Source organism: Uranotaenia lowii, chromosome 2 (assembly GCF_029784155.1).
Source record: "Uranotaenia lowii strain MFRU-FL chromosome 2, ASM2978415v1, whole genome shotgun sequence".
Lineage (NCBI taxonomy): Eukaryota > Metazoa > Arthropoda > Insecta > Diptera > Culicidae > Uranotaenia > Uranotaenia lowii.
The window spans coordinates 321,221,919-321,242,593 of record NC_073692.1 but is presented as its reverse complement, the minus strand read 5'-3'; the positions used below and the strand labels follow the sequence as shown (position 1 = coordinate 321,242,593).

General features: G+C 36.7%; 1 protein-coding gene across 3 annotated transcripts in view; it reads right to left on the bottom strand.

The window, feature by feature from the left end:
• Nucleotides 1-232: 232 nt before the first annotated feature.
• The window catches only part of LOC129747970 (glutamate--cysteine ligase regulatory subunit), a 43,856-nt gene continuing 23,413 nt past the window's right edge, over nt 233-20,675 (bottom strand). For all 3 annotated transcript variants that reach the window (XM_055742416.1, XM_055742414.1, XM_055742415.1), the window contains 2 exons: nt 7,142-7,724; nt 233-1,615 (listed from right to left, as the gene is read on the bottom strand). In XM_055742416.1, coding sequence (XP_055598391.1) covers nt 1,473-1,615; nt 7,142-7,724 — 726 coding nt within the window. In that variant the 3' untranslated portion in view covers nt 233-1,472. The remainder of the gene's footprint in view (nt 1,616-7,141; nt 7,725-20,675) is intronic.

The following is a 20,675-nucleotide window of genomic DNA, read 5'->3' as shown; positions in this document are numbered from 1 at the left end:
TGTAAGAAAACTAGAAGTCGAAATTCCAATTTCTTATATAAAATTATAAATGAGAAATGTAAAAGTTTTAACCATAATTTAAAAACTTTCAAAAAAAAAAGGATCTCGAGATTTCATACTCCACGAAACAAGAAAATTTTAATTTAACAATAATTGCAGAATGTAGAAATAGCATCCTTTGAGAACTAGAATTTGAAGGTGTGATATTATAAGTAAAATAATACCAAAAACATTCTTCTAACCATTTATTTAAACACTCTAGCGCTCTGATTGGCCAAATTCTTTTCCACGAGAGCTTTTGGATAAACCGATTGCCGTCTGCATTGCGATTGGTTTTTTAAAGTCAAACCAACAAGTGGCATGGAACATATTTAGGTTAAGGAATTCGAAAATGTTTTCTTCTCGCAAATATTTTCTTGCTTTAAGCTCATAAAACTAACTAACGAAAATGCTCGACAACATGGCAAAAAATGTATCCCGATCAGTTGATTTTCGAAATGCTGTCTCTGATTTAGTTTGTTTTATTGAAACACAGTATACCTAGCTATAATATAAAGTCGTGTACAGCATCCAATTCATAAAATTGCCCTCGTCCAAAACCCTATACGGATTGTCTACCAGTTCTGTTTTGCGTGAAGCACATTTATTAAATACAGTTCTTAACATCCAACATAGATGTGCTGCTAACTTTTTGTCTCGTGAATAATTTTCTGTACTGTTCTAGATTGTTCTGTTATATTTTCTGTCTTTCTAAGACCATGCTTAAAACATTTGTGTTCTAATGTAAGTTATAAAATATAAAGTTTCTTGCAGTTTACTGCTACAATCACAATTTCCTATTATGTTTTTTCACTGAACGGTGTAGTTATTTCAAACAGTGCTTCCATCTAGTGTTCGTTAACATCGATACTTCTTGCATTTTGGAGGTATACAAGTTGTGTTATACTTAAGTTCCGGTAGTTGGTGGTCGCACGCAACCTGGCATTCAAGAACGTCAGCGCTCAGCTGATGAACAAACCATATTGAAGAAAGTCGAGTAAGGTGGCGATGATGAATAAGCTTGGACTCAAACCTTTTGTCGACTGTTATACACTGTGCTACGTGTTTTCGTTTTGAACCAATTTGAAAGCAACGCAGTCAACAAGCGTTTGGAACATTGAAAGCAGACTATGCTTAAACATTCTCGACTGTTTTTAACGTTATGAATATGTAGTAACAAAAAGTTATCACTGCTAAACACTAAATATCTTCATCATATTTTCGTTGGATAAAGTTTTAAGTTTGCTGCTGTCACTCCCTGGCGACGAGCGAGGCATTCAGATATTCTAAACATATTTGTTTTTCTGTTATCACAATCACACTGTTAAAAACCAAATGTGCTCTAGAGCTTCAGGGCTTCAGTTAACTTTTACGTGTCAATCACACACTTACAAACCACCACCACTTTTTGTGTTGCAGAGGGGAACTTTTTTTTATTGGCGCCGGGCAAGACCGACGATGAAGCCCTTGGCCGCAAGGACGCCTCGACATTTGATGTGAACCTGGTACCGGGTGGTCCACGTGGATTGGTAGGAATCCAGTTCCAGGTCGCTGAGAACCGATTGGGGCAGGAGTTCTGTAAACAAACAAGTAGAATGAAAATAGATTTCAATGTCTTGAGAAAAACTAAAAGAACAAATATTTAACTTTTCAATTACTTTCTCTTAAAATTTCAGATTCCAGACTCTGGTTTGAGATTCCGATTTCAGAATCAGATTCAGATTACAGATTCAGATATAAGTTTCTGATTTCAAATTCCAGATTTTGGATCTAGATTTCAGATTCAGATTTCCGATTCAGATTTCAGATTCAAATTTCAGATTCAGATTTCAGATTCAGATTTCAAATTCAGATATCAGATTCAGATTTCAGATTCAGATTTTAGACTCAGATTTCAGATTCAAATTTCAGATTCAGATTCAGATTTCAGATTCAGATTTCAGATTCAGATTCAGATTTCAGATTCAGATTTCAGATTGAGATTTCAGATTCAGATTTCAGATTCAGATTTCAGATTCAGATTTCAGATTCAGATTTCAGATTCCGGATTCAGATTCAGATTTCAGATTCAGATTCAGATTTCAGATTCAGATTTCAAATTCAGATTTCAGATTCAGATTTCAGATTCAGATTCAGATTCAGATTTCAGATTCAGACTCAGATTTCAGACTCAGATTTCAGATTCATATTTCAGATTCATGTTTCAGATTCAGATTTCAGATTTCAGATTCAGATTTACATATTTACGCTTAGTTTGATGAAGTAACAAATTTACAACAGTTGTATGGAAAAAGTGAGTAATAGTTTTTTTTTCGTTAATTGTTAAGCTCGAATTTTGTAGATTGGCTAAAAAAACTGACCTGAGCAAAAATTTAGCTCAATCGAACTTGATTCAAGGTGCCTCAAAGCGCTCAAAGTTTAAATTTTTTATCCTCAAAAATCTTCAAAGAGGGGACCAGAGGAAATAGGAAAAATCGAAATTTTAATTTTAATACCAAATAACTTGAAATGCATGAAACGTAGAGATCTGGCGTTATCCCGGAACAAATGTTTGGCCAAAAATAGCTTCCGAAGGCCAAATCCGGCACTGACTTGCAATACCTTATACATTCGACAAAAATTTGCTTTACCTTTTGCTCAAAAATGTCCACAACTATCAACAGAATTCATTTCGGAACTAGGGATGTCCACACGATTGGTTTGGGCCATGTAGATTAAAAGAATACTTCTGTTTTCTACGCTTTTTAGTATGGCTGATCGTTTTTCTGCCTTACTGTCCCGTTTTTAACATGGATTCTTCCAGTTTCTCGCTCAACAAAACATTTATTTTGTAATTAACATCAAATTACCTTTGGTTCGCATAAAACATTCACTAACACCTCACAGTGGTCCAACTTCCAAGAAAAAAAACCTGACAAAAAGTGTGTTTTCACTATGTTTGACTCTGAAACTAACTAAAATTATCCATTAGTCATAATTTCACAAAAAAATAACTTATTACTTCCATTTTTACTCATTTTTCTAAATTATTTTACCGAAAGATATAGAAAAATATTAATAGCTTAGTAAGTGGTTCCCATAGTTAAAATTTTCTAACAACTTGCTGAAAATGACTCATATCTTAGAAAGGTTCATTGGAACTAAAATCGCCTCAAATTTAACACAAATAAAATCAAATTAAATCAGTTACATAAATTCCAGATTTGGTGCTGAATAATTTTTCAATTTTTCGTTAACCGTATTCTTTTTTACCAATCAATATACATATATTATGTAAGATTACAGTTTTTTAACATTCGCAAATCAAAATTTCTCAATAATTTTAATTAGAGGTATTAAGGAGTTTTTTTTCTCTAATAGTTGAAGTGAAGTTAAAAACTTAAAAATATTATCTTTTTTTGTGAACAAGGAGTTATTCGAAAAAAAATGCAACATTTTGTTTCGTGAATAACTTTTGAATGCACGAATGGAAATTGATGAAATTTTTATTGAAGCTTCCTATGTAATATGTACGTGTACAAAAATTGATGACAAGCTGTCAAGTGGTTTTTGAAATGGCGTCCAATACTGAAGTTTATTGTCAATTTTTTTTAGGCAGGATCGAGAAAAATCGAGAAGAGTCCCAGTGGAAGACCCAAAAACAGCTGAAAATCACCCATTTGACCAAAATTCGCATGATCATTTGTTTAAAAAGTTCTAGAGGACCCAGTAGTAAGCTAAAATTTGGATAAAAGTTAAGATTATTGATTCCATGATGTGAGACAAATTAGGGAGATTTTTTCAAGTTCAATCCGAAAATATGAATAGAGGAAGTTAAAAAAAAGTCAAATGTTTTCTGACAGGTCCGTCTGTCTGACTTATAAACAGGCCTGACTTTATTTCTACAAGGTAGGAAAGCTACCCACCGGTAAAATAAACAAAATACGGTGGTCAAATCGTGCGCAAAATATTTGGACAGCTTGTGGGGAGATATTTTGAAAAATTTCATAATGAACAGCAAAACGAGCGTTCACTTGGCAGGTTTCCAACCAAACACTTTTCGTTGACAAGTCTCGCCTGTGTTTTCCAGAGATAAAAAAGAGGAAAAAAAGGAAAATTTTAATGTCCAGTACTTGAGGAGGCTAACGATCTGTGGAAACTACAAATGACTCAGCCATTCATAACGATTGAGACGATGCATGGCTAAAATTACAAAGAAGGCTGCCTCCGAATGCGACCGTTTTTCCTGCAAAACACTTCAATAGGTCTCACAAAGTTAATACTTTGTTTAAGTTGGATCTGGAATCGTGCTATTACGCAAAATCGATGGAAGAGTGATAAAAAGTCAAATATGTTGTTTTTGTGCCGAAGGAGGACAATCGGCTTAATTTGTTATAACTTCGACCACATTCAAAGTTTTGAGTTATTCAGGCTTCAGAAAACAGCAAACATAATAAAAAAAAAAGCCTTAATTTGAAAAAGATGGTTCATAGTACGCGTTATAGATGGCGCACATGTTTCCCAAAAATCATACTCGAAATATTTCTCCTTGAACGCTATACTAAAAACGACTTGACAGATTGTCACCAAATTTTGCATAAGTAAACATTACATCACCAGGTAACTTCGTTCAAAATTTCATCAATTTACAATCATGCATTCAAAAGTTATTCACAAAACATATTGTTGCATTTTTTTCATATACACTCCTCAATTTTATTCAATTAGATGTAAAGTATGCCTAGCAAAAATATGAATAAAATAAACAAATTTATTATTTATTTGAAATTATTTTATTATTTATTCGTTATTCAATGCAAGCAAATTTTTGTGAAATTTTTAAATAAAATTCAAACTTTTCCTACAATTTCTTTGGGAATTCTCAAATACGTAAACTTGTGACTACCATCTTCATGGTTTCGTTTTTTCCTGAAAGTGCCGGAACACGTTGAAATATATGGATAGATAATCTTGACCACTTCGACTTTCTGCCAGCTTTTCTGGGTTTTGGACCACTGTGCGCCCCCCTTAGACGCCTCATCATCATTTTCACCATGTTTTATGCAGATCAACGGTGATTTTATCATCAAGAAATTCTTTCGCCAAAAAACGCTCATGGCTCCTCAAACCTATCTACCTATGTATTTAAAGGGTGAACATGAAATTATTGCGACACATTCAACAGGGCATACATTTTTTACCATTGGATTAAAATAAACCAAATTTTGAACACTTTCTCATTGACGTGTATTGTTTACATGCTGTCAAACTCGAAGTCCTGTTTTTCAATTCAACGAAAATGGAGGTGAACCAACGCGAGTCGAGAGAACAAATTCTTTCCAAACACCTGGAATTTCCTGACCTGTCGCATCGGCAGTTGGGAAAAATGTTGAACATTCACCATTCAACCGTCTCCAGAGTGTTGAAGCGGTTCCAGGAGCGGTTGATGTTGGACCACTGCAAAGGAGCTGGAAGAAAACTGGGACCGGAATACAAAAAGACGGAGGGAAAGGTGAAGCGGATGATTAAAGCCAGTTCCAACGTCTCAAGCCGTGATTTGGCTAAACAGATCGGCATGTCGCAAAGCCACTTCCAGAATGCAAAGAAGGGAGCTGGACTATATACATACAAGGTACAGATCTTCCCAAATCGCGATGAGAACTCGGGCATGGAAGTTCTACGAGAAGATGCTGACAAAATATGGCTGCTGTGTGATGGACGATCAAACGTATTTCAAGCCGATTTTTAACAAATTCCGGGGTTGGAGTTTTCCACCGGCAAAAGCAAGTTCGATGTGGACGACAAATTTAAGAAGAAAAATATGTCAAAGTTCGCCTCTAAATATCTCGTTTGACAGGCCATCTGCTCTTGCGGACTGAGTATTGAGCCTTTTGTGACAAAGGGCACAGTAAATGGCGAGATCTACAAATCTGAGTGCCTCGAGAAGCGCCTTTTGCCGATCTTGCAGCAGCACGATGAAGCTCTGCCATTTTGGCCAGATTCGACATCATGCCACTATTATAAAAGTGTCCTGGAGTGGTGGGAGACCAATTCTGTCCATTTTGTTCCAAAGAACATGAACCCGTAAAACTGTCCGGAACTGTAACCGTTGTAGCAGTACTGAGCAATAATGAAGCGGGAACTTAGGAAGAGCAAGAAGACAGTCAAAGACGAGAAAGGCATGTTAAGAAAATTAAAAAAAAAAAAGAAACTGGTACCGGATGACACTGTAAAGACTTTGATGGAGGGCATCAAGCGGAAATGCGTTCAATTTACACTCAAGGCTCCTTCGATTAACTTTTCTTTTGATTTTTGAATTAAATATATGCAGAGCTGCAAATTATCAGTGTCAGACAGCCAATATCAGCCGACTTTGATACTGCTTGTCATGTCTATGTCATGCGATACTGACTTTTGATCAGCGAAATAAGCTTACTATGTCATGACCAAGTTGAATGAACGACATCATGCTTGCTGTGACTTTTTCCTTCTTACAGCCAACAACTACATTTTTTCAACTGTTGCGCAACTTAGAACGTAAAATCCATCCCAACTCAGTCAAAAAATGAAATAGAAAGTCGATCGTATGTGTGAGTCGAGTGGAGTGCAAAAATATCATTCAACATTCACATTGCTGCCTGACTAACATTGTAGTTTGGTCTTTCATTTGGTAGACGACTTTGATATTTTTTCGATAACATAGACTACTAGACGTTGGTCAGATGGAACGACATTGACTGAAATTTATCAGCCTTGAATATATGTTTAAAACTACCCTAAAATTTTGGTTTGATTCTAAACATAATAAGATAATTGACCTGGCATTTTCGGTGTTGCAATAATTTCGTTTTCGCCCTTTAGTAACTTTCATTACCGAAAGTGTTCAATTTCGGATTTCCATTTTTCCATATTTAATCTATAACATTTGAATTATGCTCCTAAGTGTAACATACTTGCGGTAAGCAAAAAACGAGATATCTCGTATTCGATCCGCAATATTTTAAGTAGGCATTTTCAGATTCTGAATGCATTCTTTTTTTTTAATTTGAGATTAAAGATGAAGCAAACTTTAATTGAGGAACAAAATTATACGAAAAAGAGTGATAACATTGTTGAAAGTTACCTTGTGGGTCACTGTGGGTCAGCAGCTGAATATAGTTTTGGCTGCAGTACTCCTGCAGGGCCGGAGGAACCACACAACACGCCGCCAAGTTGATCTGTGCTATCGTCGGATGAACAGTCGAAGCTTCCAACAGATTCTTCAAAGTGTCCACATCCAAATCTGCGATTCCCAGCTGCCCGATTTTCTTATCGGTTGCGTACTTCTCGAGAGTGCTCCAAAGTTTCTTCAAGTTAGCCACCGCATTGTCACTTCCGACGGCCCACTCGATGATACCTTCCTTGACTTCCCCGTTCTGATCTCCGCCAGCGGAACTTTCCCCGGCCCGAGGATGGAAGGCAAGAATCAGATTGTCCAGATAGGAAACGTTCAACGTTTCGAATAACCTCTCGATGGCCTCTGTGAGCCCCGTTTCGGAATAGTTGTTCAGGAAGATTTTGGCTCCGATTTTTATGTCCGGCCGTTGATGCTCTTTGACCTTCTCCAGCAGGTCGTCATTCTTGCGGGTTACCAACTGAACCGGATTCTGGGCGCCCGATGCGATGACCTCTGCCTCGGCAAATGTGGACCGTAAGCAATCTGTCAGCTGAGCGCGCGAAACAAAAACGAGAAAAAAAGAGACATGGCACACATTAATATTGAATTAGTTCCTCCAACAGAAAAGTGCGGGTGAAATTTCGCAGAGTTTCCGTCCGTCCATCCGTCTGTCAGTCAAATCAGTCAGCGTCGAGCTGTCGTTAAAATTACGAAATGCACTTTGGCATCTCGTCAAAAGTAACCCTAACGGAAAACCGGCCTATTAATAGGCCCGAACCGTGCATCCCATCGTCATCGTAGGTCATTCTCCGTATAATATGCACTTTTTTGCATTTCTCCAAATCTATGACCATCACGGCAAGTTGGGTGTGTTAGGATGGGTAGGGTTTCGAAAATTTATTTTATTTGATAAAATAAAAAATTCATCAGTGTACATCCATGCATACAAAAGTTATTCACCAAACAAAGTTTTACATTTTTTTCGAATACACTCTTTAGTTGTGTCCAGACTTGATAAAGTTGTAAAATTTTAAGTGTTGCCGGAAAAAATACTTTTTTTTTACAAATGTTTATTTTTCACATATTTTTAAGTTCAAGTTGTGAGAGGGTCGCCTAATAATAGTTAAAATTATGTGAGAATGTATACAAACTGTCATCCAGATAAATGAATCACTATAAGGTAAAGGGTGATACAGTCAAAATTTGGCCAAGGGAAAACGCGTGTAAATCGTTGAAATCGTTTATTTAAAAAATCAAATTAAATTTCCTTTTCAATTTTAATTAGTATAAAATTCAGGAAAAATATTCAGTTAGGCTTCAGCTTTTCCAAATCCGAATTGCCGGGCCTTACGCTTAACCCCTGGCATCAGATTTGGTACAGTCACCTTGTCCACCTTCTTCGCCACAGAAAGCCAGTTTGCCTTGAACTGCTGCTCGTCCTTAGCAGTTTTTTGGTCTTCTTTAGGTTCCGCTTGACAATAGCCCAGTTTTTCTTAATTGGGCGGAGCTCTGGCATGTTGGGAGGGTTTCTTGTTCTTGGGAACCACCTGCATGTTGTTGGCGGCGTACCACTCCATGGCCTTTTTACCGTAATGGCAAGATGCCAAATCTTGCCAAAACAGTACGGAACAATCGTGTTTTTTCAGGAAAGGCATCAGACGTTTATTCAAACACTCTTTCACGTAACTTTCTTGGTTGACAGTCCCGGAAGCTATGAAAATGCTGCTTTTCAAGCCACAGGTACAGATGGCTTGCCAAACCAGATATTTCTTCGCGAACTTTGACAGTTTCATGTGCTTGAAAATATCTGCTACCTTTCCCCTTCCTTTTGCCTTATGCTTTTTGCCTCCTTTCCCGGAAGCTGCTTGTAGTCGTCTTTGACGTAGGTTTCGTCGTTCAATACCACGCAGTCAAACATCGTCAGCATCGTCGTGTACAGCCTCCGGGATCGCGCTTTGGCAGTCGTATTTTGTTTATCATCGCGATTCGGAGTCACTACCTTCTTGTAAGTCGATATTCCGGCTCGTTTTTTGGCTCGATGCACGCTTGTAGACGATACACCCAGCTTATTTGCGGCATCTCGGAGAGAGAGGTTAGGGTTTCGCTTGAAACTACCGGCAACTCTCTTTGTCGTCTCAGCGGCTTCCGGTTTTCGATTTCCCCCCGATCCAGACTTCCTGGCTGTCGACAAACGTTCTCCAAACACTTTAATTACATTTAGAACGGTTGATTTGGCAACTTTTAGCGATTTTGCCAGCTTTGCGTGCGAGTAGCTCGGATTTTCGCAATGCGCGAGCAAAATTTTGATACGCTGCTCTTCTTCCTTGGACGGCATTTTGACAACTGAAGAGTGAATTCCTAAATCAAAATAGGAGCAACATTCTGAACATACACACCTTCAAAATGAGGGGTGTTCGGGTTTTTTAAATGCACGCTAACTTTTGGCTACCCCTTAAAGGCGTAAAATTGACCCGTTATTGAGAACCTCCACGATCTGTCAAATAACGGGTCATTTTTGCGGGTCAATATTACCCCTTATTTCGAAAAGCTCGAGTCCGCTTCAAAGGGGTAGTTTCAGATGTTGTTACATTCATAACGTTGTTATTTGTCCGGTAAAATGGCAGCGATTAGAAAGATTGTAAGTATTTGATTGAATAAATATTTGTATTGCTTTCTTTCTGAAATTATAATGCCGTCATCTTATTATTTCAGCGCTGCGCAGTTCCCGATGATGAAAATAAGCCGTTGATTGGAGCCGATGTTTAAAGGTCGATTCGCGATGGAGGGTAAATTAAAATTTTGAAATAATAAAAAATATTTTAATATTATTTTCATTTAAATAAACTACATGAAACATATGATATTTTGTTGTGATTTATTTCCCAGCAAACATTTCCCATAATAAGCTCCTAAAAATTCTCGACAAAAGCCTTTCAAATAAGGGGTAATTTTGATCCGTTACAAGCATTTGGAATAAGGGGTAATTTTCATCCGCTGAAGCGTTATCAGGCTGAGTACCCCTTAAAGGGTAAAGCGACTTTATCCGTAAAAAGGAGTTCTCCCAGTCTTATCGAATAACGGGTCAAAAGTATTCGTTAAGGGGTAGCCAAAAGTTAGCGTGTGCAAAATCAAGTTGATATTGACCAAATTTTGACCGTATCACCCTTTATAGGAAGCTGAACATTTTTGGCTTTTTGCAACCTGCAAACGTCAGTTATTGTGTGGCCAGATTTAGGAATTATTATTAAGGTAAACCATCCCGGTTAAAACTTGCTAATAATTTGGCAATCGACTCAGCCTAGTACCGATTCGGTACCAAACCGAGATCGATTTTCAACGATTGATGACCAACAATCCTCGGGAGTTGGCTGGCAGAAAATGCAACAAGTTCACTCGCCATTGGCGATGAATGATGCACTTTGATGTTTGATTTTCCACTCCCACATAGCGGGGCTAAAATGTTCTCGAAACAACAGAGAAGTTAAAAAAATTGAAATGCTTCATGCCACTGAACGTAGGTACTCTAATAAGTTCGAACTTCAATCATCGATCGATATCTGATCCTGGTAACTGTTCGATGATAGTTGTGTAAAAATTATATCAAGCTACATCATTATCTTGTTTATTAGTTGGTGGCAAGCTCATTCAATTATTTTATCGTTTTCTCACAAAGTGCCAGAAAATATTTTAATACCTCTTTCACCCGAACGATGAAGCATAAAATGAATTGGCGGAATAATTTTTCTCCGGATGGTACCGTTAAATACAGTGGTAATTATGAGATTTCGACACTGCACGGCCAATTAGGAGGTATTATTAGTTCGCCATTTCCGATGGAGTGATTCGAAAGGTCACATGCATCCGAAAATAAATAACGCCGGGTGCACTTGCTGGAATTGATTTGCAATGTGGGACAAGTATTACAAAAAAATCTAGCTCGAACCAGGAAAAGCATAACAAATTCAACAAATATTTATATTGATATTCACAGAATAAATTCTTGGGCGTTCAATGATCAGTTAGAGACAACTACCAGGACCCGTTCCCATGTCGATTGTAAATATTTACTATGCAGCGCCTGCACGTGTATAGGAAGTTTGTTTAGTTTTAAGCGTTCTCTTGGGGGCAAGCGAAATCATGCAAACGTAGAAAGGTTAAGGCCATACTGTAGCTCACATTTGCGATCATAGCCAAACAGACTGAAAATAGTCATTCCGAATTTCATGTAAATAATTTAACAATCAAAGTGATGGTGTCTCCAATCAGACAAGTATCATTTTACTTAAATATGTATTTTTTTTTATTTCTATATTTTTTATCATTTTACTTAAATATGTATTTTTTTTATTTCTATATTTTTTTTTCAACGTTTCACTTTACTCTCCCAAGCGCGGTATGTGTTTGATCTGCACTAGAGGCACAGACTTATGCATACAGGGCACTCTTTTTCAGTTTTTTGCAAATTTATGGGAAATGTCGACCAGAGACACGTAGATCAAGAAAAAAATAACTCACCATCGAAGCTGGTGATTTTATTTTGGTGAAATATTTAAGTTCAAATTTACGTTACCATAACACCGTTACCTAATTGTTTATTACATAGTTTTATCGGCCTTAAGATTATGAAATTTTAAAGATGGATGGAAAGTTAGAAGAAATGAAAGTTGGTGTAAATGAGCGGGTAGAATTTATTAGAAGCATTATCATCACATACCAATTTTTTGTTCGGCACGGGCCAACTATTATGCAGTGGTAGATACAGAAAGATGGTATGGGATTGCTCAGATAAGCTCCCGTCAACTCAGAAACGGATCTATCAATGTGTAGCCTTCTCAGTTTATTTTCATCGCGTTCGTTACAACCGGGGTTTGGTTGCGAAACGGTACGGTCGATATTAAATATAAGCGATGGCAAAAACCAGTGAAACCGTGAAAGAACTTATCCCCGCAAGACGGAATGCCTCCAAATCTTCCAAATGAACCGATTAGAACAGTTAAGAAGATAAGTTGTTTTGACCCTGGTGGTGACTGTTTCCGATTCCTTGAAGCTGTCTCCGTAACCAGCCGATGGTTTTGAAGGAGGTGACGCTGCTCCTGTTACTCGACGAGGGGAGGATTGATGATTTCGGAAAGGACCCCCAAGAATATTGAGAACTATGGCCCGACATTGGAGAAGGGTCCTCAATATTATAGTGTGTAAAGTGTAAAAATAAATTCAAAAAATGAAAAAAAAATGTTGATAACTTAAACCAGTTTCCTACTTTTGACCTTCACATAAACTCGGATAAATGATAAATTCCACTGTTACGATTCAAAATGAATCAGAATCCAAGTTTCAAATCAATGCTTTTTCCGGCAAGTCATTAATAAATTATTCAAAATAATATTCCTTATTCTGAATTAGAAATTTTCACCAAAATAAATTTGGAGCGGTCCAATTTTCGAATTTGAAATCAATATTCTCAAAAAACCGAAACGAAAAAGAATTGAAATTTCGAATAGAACCAGAACTAAATAAAATTTATTCAAAACACAGTTGATGATTTAATTTAATTTAATTAAAGCAAAAAATATTTCATCCTGTTTCAAGAGTGCCAGTGATCGAAATCAGAGATTAATACATTTTCTAGTTCTTCCAGTTATTTAAAAATTATTTCAATTTTGAAGTTCACAAAAATAACTATAAATTTATAATAGGTACAACATGTCGAATTTATCATTAAAGGCTAAGTATTGGTTGGGAAAATAGGTTGAATAATCAATGAGAAACTGATAAAAATAAAAATTATGTTGTTAATATTGAAAGCACAGAGCAAATACAATAAGTTCAATTGAAAAAAGAAGATTTCAAGTTTTTAAATTTTCAAATGCAAGTTTTATGGTTCAAAATTTCAAGCTCGGAATATTTTCTTCACCATCAATTGTAAGTATTGGATTTTGCGTACCAATACGTCACGGTAAAACTAAACCGAAAAATAGCCCTTGGTTTAATTCAAGTATAGAACGAGCAACCGTAGATGGAAACTTGGCGTATAAACAATGGAAAATCACACGTGAAATAGATCATCTTGCCTATTATAGAAGACTTCGGAATCGTGTCAATCTTCTCGTTTACAATTGTTGCGAAAAGTTCACAAAACTCGATCGTCACTGTAGTGAGCGTTAAGACGTCAAAATTTGATGGGATGACGCAGACTGAAACCGGAACCAGTTCGGCATAAAGTTAGGCTGTTAGTGGCGGTGATCGCAGCAGATCTTTTATACAAAAGTAATTAGCAATAATGTGGCCGAGATTTACTTTAATTTTTAATATTTCATATTATTTAGGTTGTAGACGCGAAGTGAGTTGAGTGAGGCTTAGCAAAATACGGAATCGTTAGTGCTATTTTATTCGGCGATACTTATTCGCCGGTACGTAGTTTAGTGCGCATTCGCAAAACCATAACCTAAATCCAAAACTTACCATCATTTTAGGGCACTGCGTTGTCAGTCTAGATTTGGAGCTTAGCTTGTTACTTCCGTGTCGGTCAATTGAGACCTAAAGTAAATATTACCAAAATCTGGTAAAATTATACAATTTACTCCAACATTTGTTTAATAACCTACAGGAACCGCAATAACGCGAAGATAACAGTCGGTACAGAATTTAAATCCTAGAAGGTCACTGAATAGTGAGTGGAATATTAACCATCATGAATTCCAAGTTTATAATCGATTTGTTAAATTCTAGTTTTGAAGCATCTATAAATAAACGGCTATTGAAATTCAGCCCCTGCCTTCGTTCTGTGCTGACAACAATGCTAAAAGAAATTACTTCACTAGTTATTTTGATCTTAAACTACTATCAAAAGCGTTATGGAAAAAATGGTCAAAGTATTCACTCGCAATAACATGCAAAATACAAATATTTTCTTATCAACCTGGTGTTCCTTTTCTTTTCATGAAGTTCAAGAGTATGAAGTAATGAACTACATTTTCGATATCCAATCTGATGCAATCGGGTTAGATAAAATTCCTCTTAGATTCATCAAACGACTTCTTCCAGACGTTTTGAAACCTATCTATATATATAAAAATGAATTTCTGTCTGTCTGTCTGTCTGTCTGTCTGTCTGTCTGTCTGTCTGTCTGTCTGTCTGTTCCCTATAGACTCGGAAACTACTGAACCGATTTGCTTGAAACTTGGCAGGTGGGGGTATTGGAGGCCGGGAAAGGTTCCTATAATGGTTTCAGACCCCTCCCTCTCTCAATAAGGGAGGAAGGGGCCTCCCAAACAAAAGACAATTTTTTTCATAACTCGAGCACGCATGAAGCAAATGGTATCAAAATTGGCATGGGGTGGTATTTGGGTACGAAGAATATTCCTATGGATATTAGGTACCTCTCCCTCCTCTCAGTGGGGTGATAGGAAGGGGGAGGGGGGCTACCTTACAATTTTGAACATAACTCGAAAACTAATCAAGATATTGGAACCAAATTTGGCACGGGAGGGTATTGGAATACGAAAAATCTTTCAATGATTATTTGAGACCCCTCCTCCTTTTTTGTAGAAATGGGGAGGGGGCCTCTTTCATATTTTTTTACATAACTAAAAAACTAATAAAGCAAAAGGAACCAAATTTGGCATGGGAGTGTATTTGGATACGAAAAATATGTATATGATTATTTGAAACCCATTCCTCTTTTCAGTAGAGAGAAATAAAGGGGGGAGGGGCCTCTTTTATAATCTTTTACACAACTCAAAAACTAATTAAGCGAACAGAACCAAATTTGGCATGGGCGGGTATTTGGGAACGTAACATGTTCTAATGATTGTTTGAGAACCCTTCCTTCTTCCAGTGGGGAGAAAGGAAAGAGGGAGGGGAGTTTCATACAATTTTTACATCATAACTCAAAAACTACAACAGCAAATGGAACCAAATTTGGCATGGAACGATATTTGGGGACGAGAAATGCTTCTATGAATATTTGGTATCCTTCACTCCTTCAAAGAGGTGGGTGAAAAGGGGGGGGGGGAAAGGTCTCCCTTACAATTTTCAGTATAACTAGAGAGTTGATCGAGCAAATTGTATCATATTTGGCATATGAGGGTATTTGGATTTGAGAAATGTTTTTATCATAAACTGAAGCCCCACCATTTTTACAGCGGAAAGATATTAAGAGGGAAAGGGCTTCCATACAATTTTTTTGCATAACTCGAGCAAATCGAGCAAATGAAACCAAATTTGGCATCAAAAGGTATTTGAGTACGAAAAATACTTTTCTATGTGAAACAATTCCTTTCTTGCAGTAGACTGATAGAATTGGGAATATAGGAAGGGAAGAGGAGGCTTACATTTAACTTTTTTTTTTCCAAAATCCGAGAAATGGACAAAACTTAACATGGAAAATCATTTTGGTATGATTTTATGATTATCTGACACACCATCCTCCTTTCAGTGAAAAGGTACATAGGAGGAGGGAGGTGAGCCCAATACAATAGTGTTAGCATAAGTTCTCAATTTATGCTAACGAAGCCAACAAATGGAAACAAATATGGCATGGAAAGGTACTTGGTTACGAAATATCTTTCTAGGATTGTAATAGATCCTTGCGCTTTACAGTGTAGATAGGGGAAGAAAGGAGGAGGGTCCATATAAATTTTGTTGTAAAGCTTGAAAAATTATCAACCAATGGAACTATATTTGATATAAGAGGATTTTTGGAAACGAAAAAATTAGGTATGATTATTAAAAATCACGACCTCCATTCAGCAGGGGGTGAAGGTAAGGACAGGGGAGGGGCTCTCTTATCAGCTTTTCAGCATAAATCCAGAACATATCAAGCAAAACAACCATATTTTATAAGTTAGATTGTTTGGGTACGATTAATTTGAGACCCTCCTTTTTTAAGGTCGCGAAGCTTAAAGAAACATTAAAATTATCAGATCCTTAACACAAATTTATAGATCAAGATTCAGAATATTAGTTAAAGTTATTTTTGTGTTGCAATTTGAAACTCCAGCTGCAGCTCTCATTTGATAACAGTTGCTTATGAATTATGTTATAATTTGATTTAAAATAATGCCAACAAAACAATAAAAATTTGATTTAATTCTGAAAATATCATTCGATTTTGAAAGGTGTAGCAAAGCTCACCGGGTCAGCTAGTTACTTATATTTTTAATAAAATTATAAGCTCTGGAAAATACCCTCAAATATGGAAACACTCTAAAATAATCCCAATCGAAAAGAAACCCAATTTAAGCTCGTTGGACAATCTTCGTCCTATAAGTATTCTTTGTGCTTTATCAAAAGTTTTCTAAAAAATCTTAAAAGCCCAAATTTGTGATTATGTTTCACAAAACGAATTAATTACTACCAACCAATCTGGTTATCGACAAAAACACAGCACAAAAGCAGCTAACAGTGTGGGAAACTATACTATTCCTTAAGAACCCTTCGTCATCACAAAATCTTTATGAACACTGACTTGAAGATAAAACTTTTCAAGACATTGATATTTCCCCATTTTATCGCCTACGATTTTTACTGATTCAGGTTTCTCAAGCGGTTTTTAACAAGATATAGAATAAAGAATTTATAATAATAATAATAAAAAAAAATGATTTTCTCAAATTTAGATTTAGATTGATAAATTTCCAAGAAGATTAAGTTTTCGAAACAGAAATTCAGAATTGAAAAACCAAAGAAAACTTTTTTTTTTTTTAAATAAAAAAAACTATTAGACTATAAAATTCAGAAAATTTTTATAAAAAATTATACAAAATATGAAGCTGAAAACGATTAGTATTTCAACATTTAGAAGGAAATCTAAAAAAGTAGCACGCATCTATAGAATTGGCTTAGCAATAGAACAGCACATGTGAGCGCTGCTTGGGTGATTTTTTTGCCCGGTCGGAAACAATCTCATGTGTTCGACCCGTCCGTGTTTCAATGTGGGTAGGAATGCGATGGGTTTCTTCATCGCTTCCTATCAACATTGAAACGGCGAGCGGCAAAGAATCACGCAAGTAGTTCAAAAGCTGTTCACAAAACAAAAGCCCTGCTCACATTTTCACCAACTATTCAATTTCTTCTACCCAAAGCGCTCTAGCTTTGATCTTTCCACCTATAATACTTTCATGTTCTTTCTAAATATTCTACCTTGAATTTTCACAACTCGCCGAAATGCCAAAAATTAAATAAGAATTTAGAAGGACAGGAAACAGCATTTTTTCGTCATGAATTCGAATCTTTTGCCAGATTTTGTCTATCCCCTCTGGTATTGATGATATAACATTTATAAGTTTTGAAAGGAATCATATTTGAGTGAAAAAGTGGTTCATCCTATTCGCGATTTCGAGAAAATAATCTAGGTGTCCCACAAGGAAGTGTTCTGGGTCCCTTGTTATTCATATTGCATATTAATGATATGAAGAACTGCCTACGATATGATCGTCTTAAACTATTTGCTGATGAAAGTTACTGGAACGGAAAGGACTTAGAGCTCGTCATTCAAGAGGAAAATGCCGATTTGGAAAATATCGCAGAGTTTCTGAAACGTAGAAAAATTGTGTGTAAATATAAACAAAACCAACTGGATGGTTATTGGTAATCGAAAAATTGGAGTTTGTCCTTATTTGATCATTGATGGATGTACCTACCATCGACAGAGTGCCCCAAGTCAAATATTGGGAATACAAGTCGATGAAAAGCTTAATTTTATAGCCCATATCGATTATACAATTAAGAAAATCGCCGTGAAATATGGTATACTCTGCCGAATTAGCCGATACATGACTAATCTGGTCAAAAATGATTTATGTTAAATCTGTTATAATGCCACACTTAGACTATTGTGCTACATACTGCTCAATGCATCTGATACACAAACAAATCGACTGCAAAGAATACAAAATAAAATAATGCGAGTAGTTTTACGTTGCAATCGATACACTCCTATACCGTATTTGTTTATGCCGAGTGTTGCACTAGTGTTGCACTGGTGCACCACTAGGTGCTGTCAAACTGTTTGTTTATTCGGACGGTGTTGCACTGGTTTTGACCTGGTGTCGCACTGCCATCGGGCGGTGTTGCCCCGAAAATTTTGTCAGTGTTGCGAGAGAGCGTGTGAGTGAGCGAGGTAGCAATACACTGGCGACGATTTGTGTTTGTTTTTATCGGGTACGGTGGAACACTCCACGAGTGGAGAAAACAAATACAGTACTAGTGTTTTAATGCTGGATATTCTGCAATGGTTGTCAGTAAAACAGAGGATTGCATACAACAGCTTAATGTTTATATACAAAATGAAAAACGGAATGTTACCATCTTATTTGATGGAAGACCTACAGTACAGAATCGATATAAACAGATACAATACGAGAAGAGCACAAGACTTCAGACTGCCCAGTACTAAAAAAAGAGATTAGCAAACGCTCTCTTTTCTACAACGGTTTGAAAATGTTCAACAACTTACCGTCGAGCATCAAAGACAGTGTGAATATAAGCACCTTTAAGAAACTGACAATTCAACACATAAAACCAGACTATTTGATAAACAGAATAATCTTAAAAAGGATCATACGAAAGTAATGGAGATCTGACAAAAAATCAGATATGAAATTCTACGGTGATGGACATATGCGGGAGTAAGACGAAAAAGTCGTACAAAATAAGAAAATAAATGTAAATTTTAAACATCCAAAGGATAAAATGTCCCTACCACTTCTAAAGAAGCGTATGGGGTGGAGGAAGGACCCAAATGGGCCTAAGGGACCATCATAAAAAAATTATTATTTTTAACTTATGAACTAACAAACCGACAAAAAAATATGTTTCTGAATTTGTTTATCAATATTAGTTAATAGTTTTCCTAGATATTCTAATTTCAGAGATCAATGCTTACTAAAAAAAGTTTAAAAAAAATTTTAATTTCATTTAAGGAATTTTAAGAAAACTGCACAACGATTAAACTTGGAAAAACATCCTAAATTCGAATTGGTTTCAAACTTTTTTTAAAATTCGTTAAAATCCCCCTTTTACAAGGGCGAAAAGTAAACAAAGAAAAATTCTATAGCTTTTTTCACAGATGTCAAAATTGGTTGCGGTACAACTTTCCAACGCTGATTTCAGTGTCGATAAATACTACTGTTTTTATAAGGAAAAGTAGACCTTAAAGGGTGATACGGTCAAAGTTTGTCGACAGCCAGGAAGTCTGGATCGGGGGGAAATCGAAAACCGGAAGCCGCTGAGACGACAAAGAGAGTTGCCGGTAGTTTCAAGCGAAACCCTAACCTCTCTCTCCGAGATGCCGCAAATAACCGTACACCGTACATCGAGCCAAAAAACGCGCCGGACTATCGACTTACAAAAAGGTAGTGACTCCAAATCGCGATGATAAACAAAATACGACGGCCAAAGCGCGAACCCGGAGGCTGTACACGACGATGCTGACGAAGTTTGTCTGCGTGGTAATGGACGACGAAACCTACGTCAAAGCCGAGCTTCCGAGACAGGAGTTTTATACGGCAAAAGGAAGGGGAAAGGTAGAAGATATTTTCAAGCACATGAAACTGTCAAAGTTCGCGAAGAAATATCTGGTTTGGCAAGCCATCTGTACCTGTGGCTTGAAAAGCAGCATTTTCATAGCTTCCGGGACTGTCAACCAAGAAATTTACGTGAAAGAGTGTTTGAATAAACGTCTGATGCCTTTCCTGAAGAAACACGGTTGTTCCGTACTGTTTTGGCCGAATTTGGCATCTTCCCATTACGGTAAAAAGGCCATGGAGTGGTACGTCGCCAACAACGTGCAGGTGGTTCCCAAGGACAAGAACTAATACTAAGCTATTGTCAAGCGGAACCTAAAGAAGACCAAAAAACTGCTAAGGACGAGCAGCAGTTCAAGGCAAACTGGCATTCGGCGGCGAAGAAGGTGGACAAGGTGGCTGTACAAAATGAGATGGCAGGGGTTAAGCGTAAGACCCGGCAATTCGGATTAGGAAAAGCGGAATCCTAACAGAATATTTTTCCTGAATTTTATACTAATTAAACTTGAAAAAGAAATTTAATTTGATTTTTTAAATAAACGATTTCACCGATTTACACGCGTTTTCCCTTAACTAAATTTTAAAACCAAATGTAAAACTTTTTTTTTGAAAATCAGGAATTTTAGAGCGTAATGCACAAAAGTTATTTAAGGATAAAGTTGCAATAAGATGATTTTTACAGCACTAGTCGGAAATTCAACTTACAAGACGAGGAAAATTATGGCAAGAGACGAAAATTCTAATATTCAAGGTTGCATACTAGATTTCGTTATTTTTGATAGGCTTTGTTGAAAACACTGGTTTCAGTGGTGGAATAGAGTCATTAATTCGTATTCTGAGCAAGATTTTTACATAACTGTACTCTACAATAGCGATTGACAGTTCCACCAGCGATCGTCAATGCGCGAGAATGTTAAATACCATCATCGACTGTCGAGCATCCCGCACCACGAACGAGCCATCGAAAATCAACA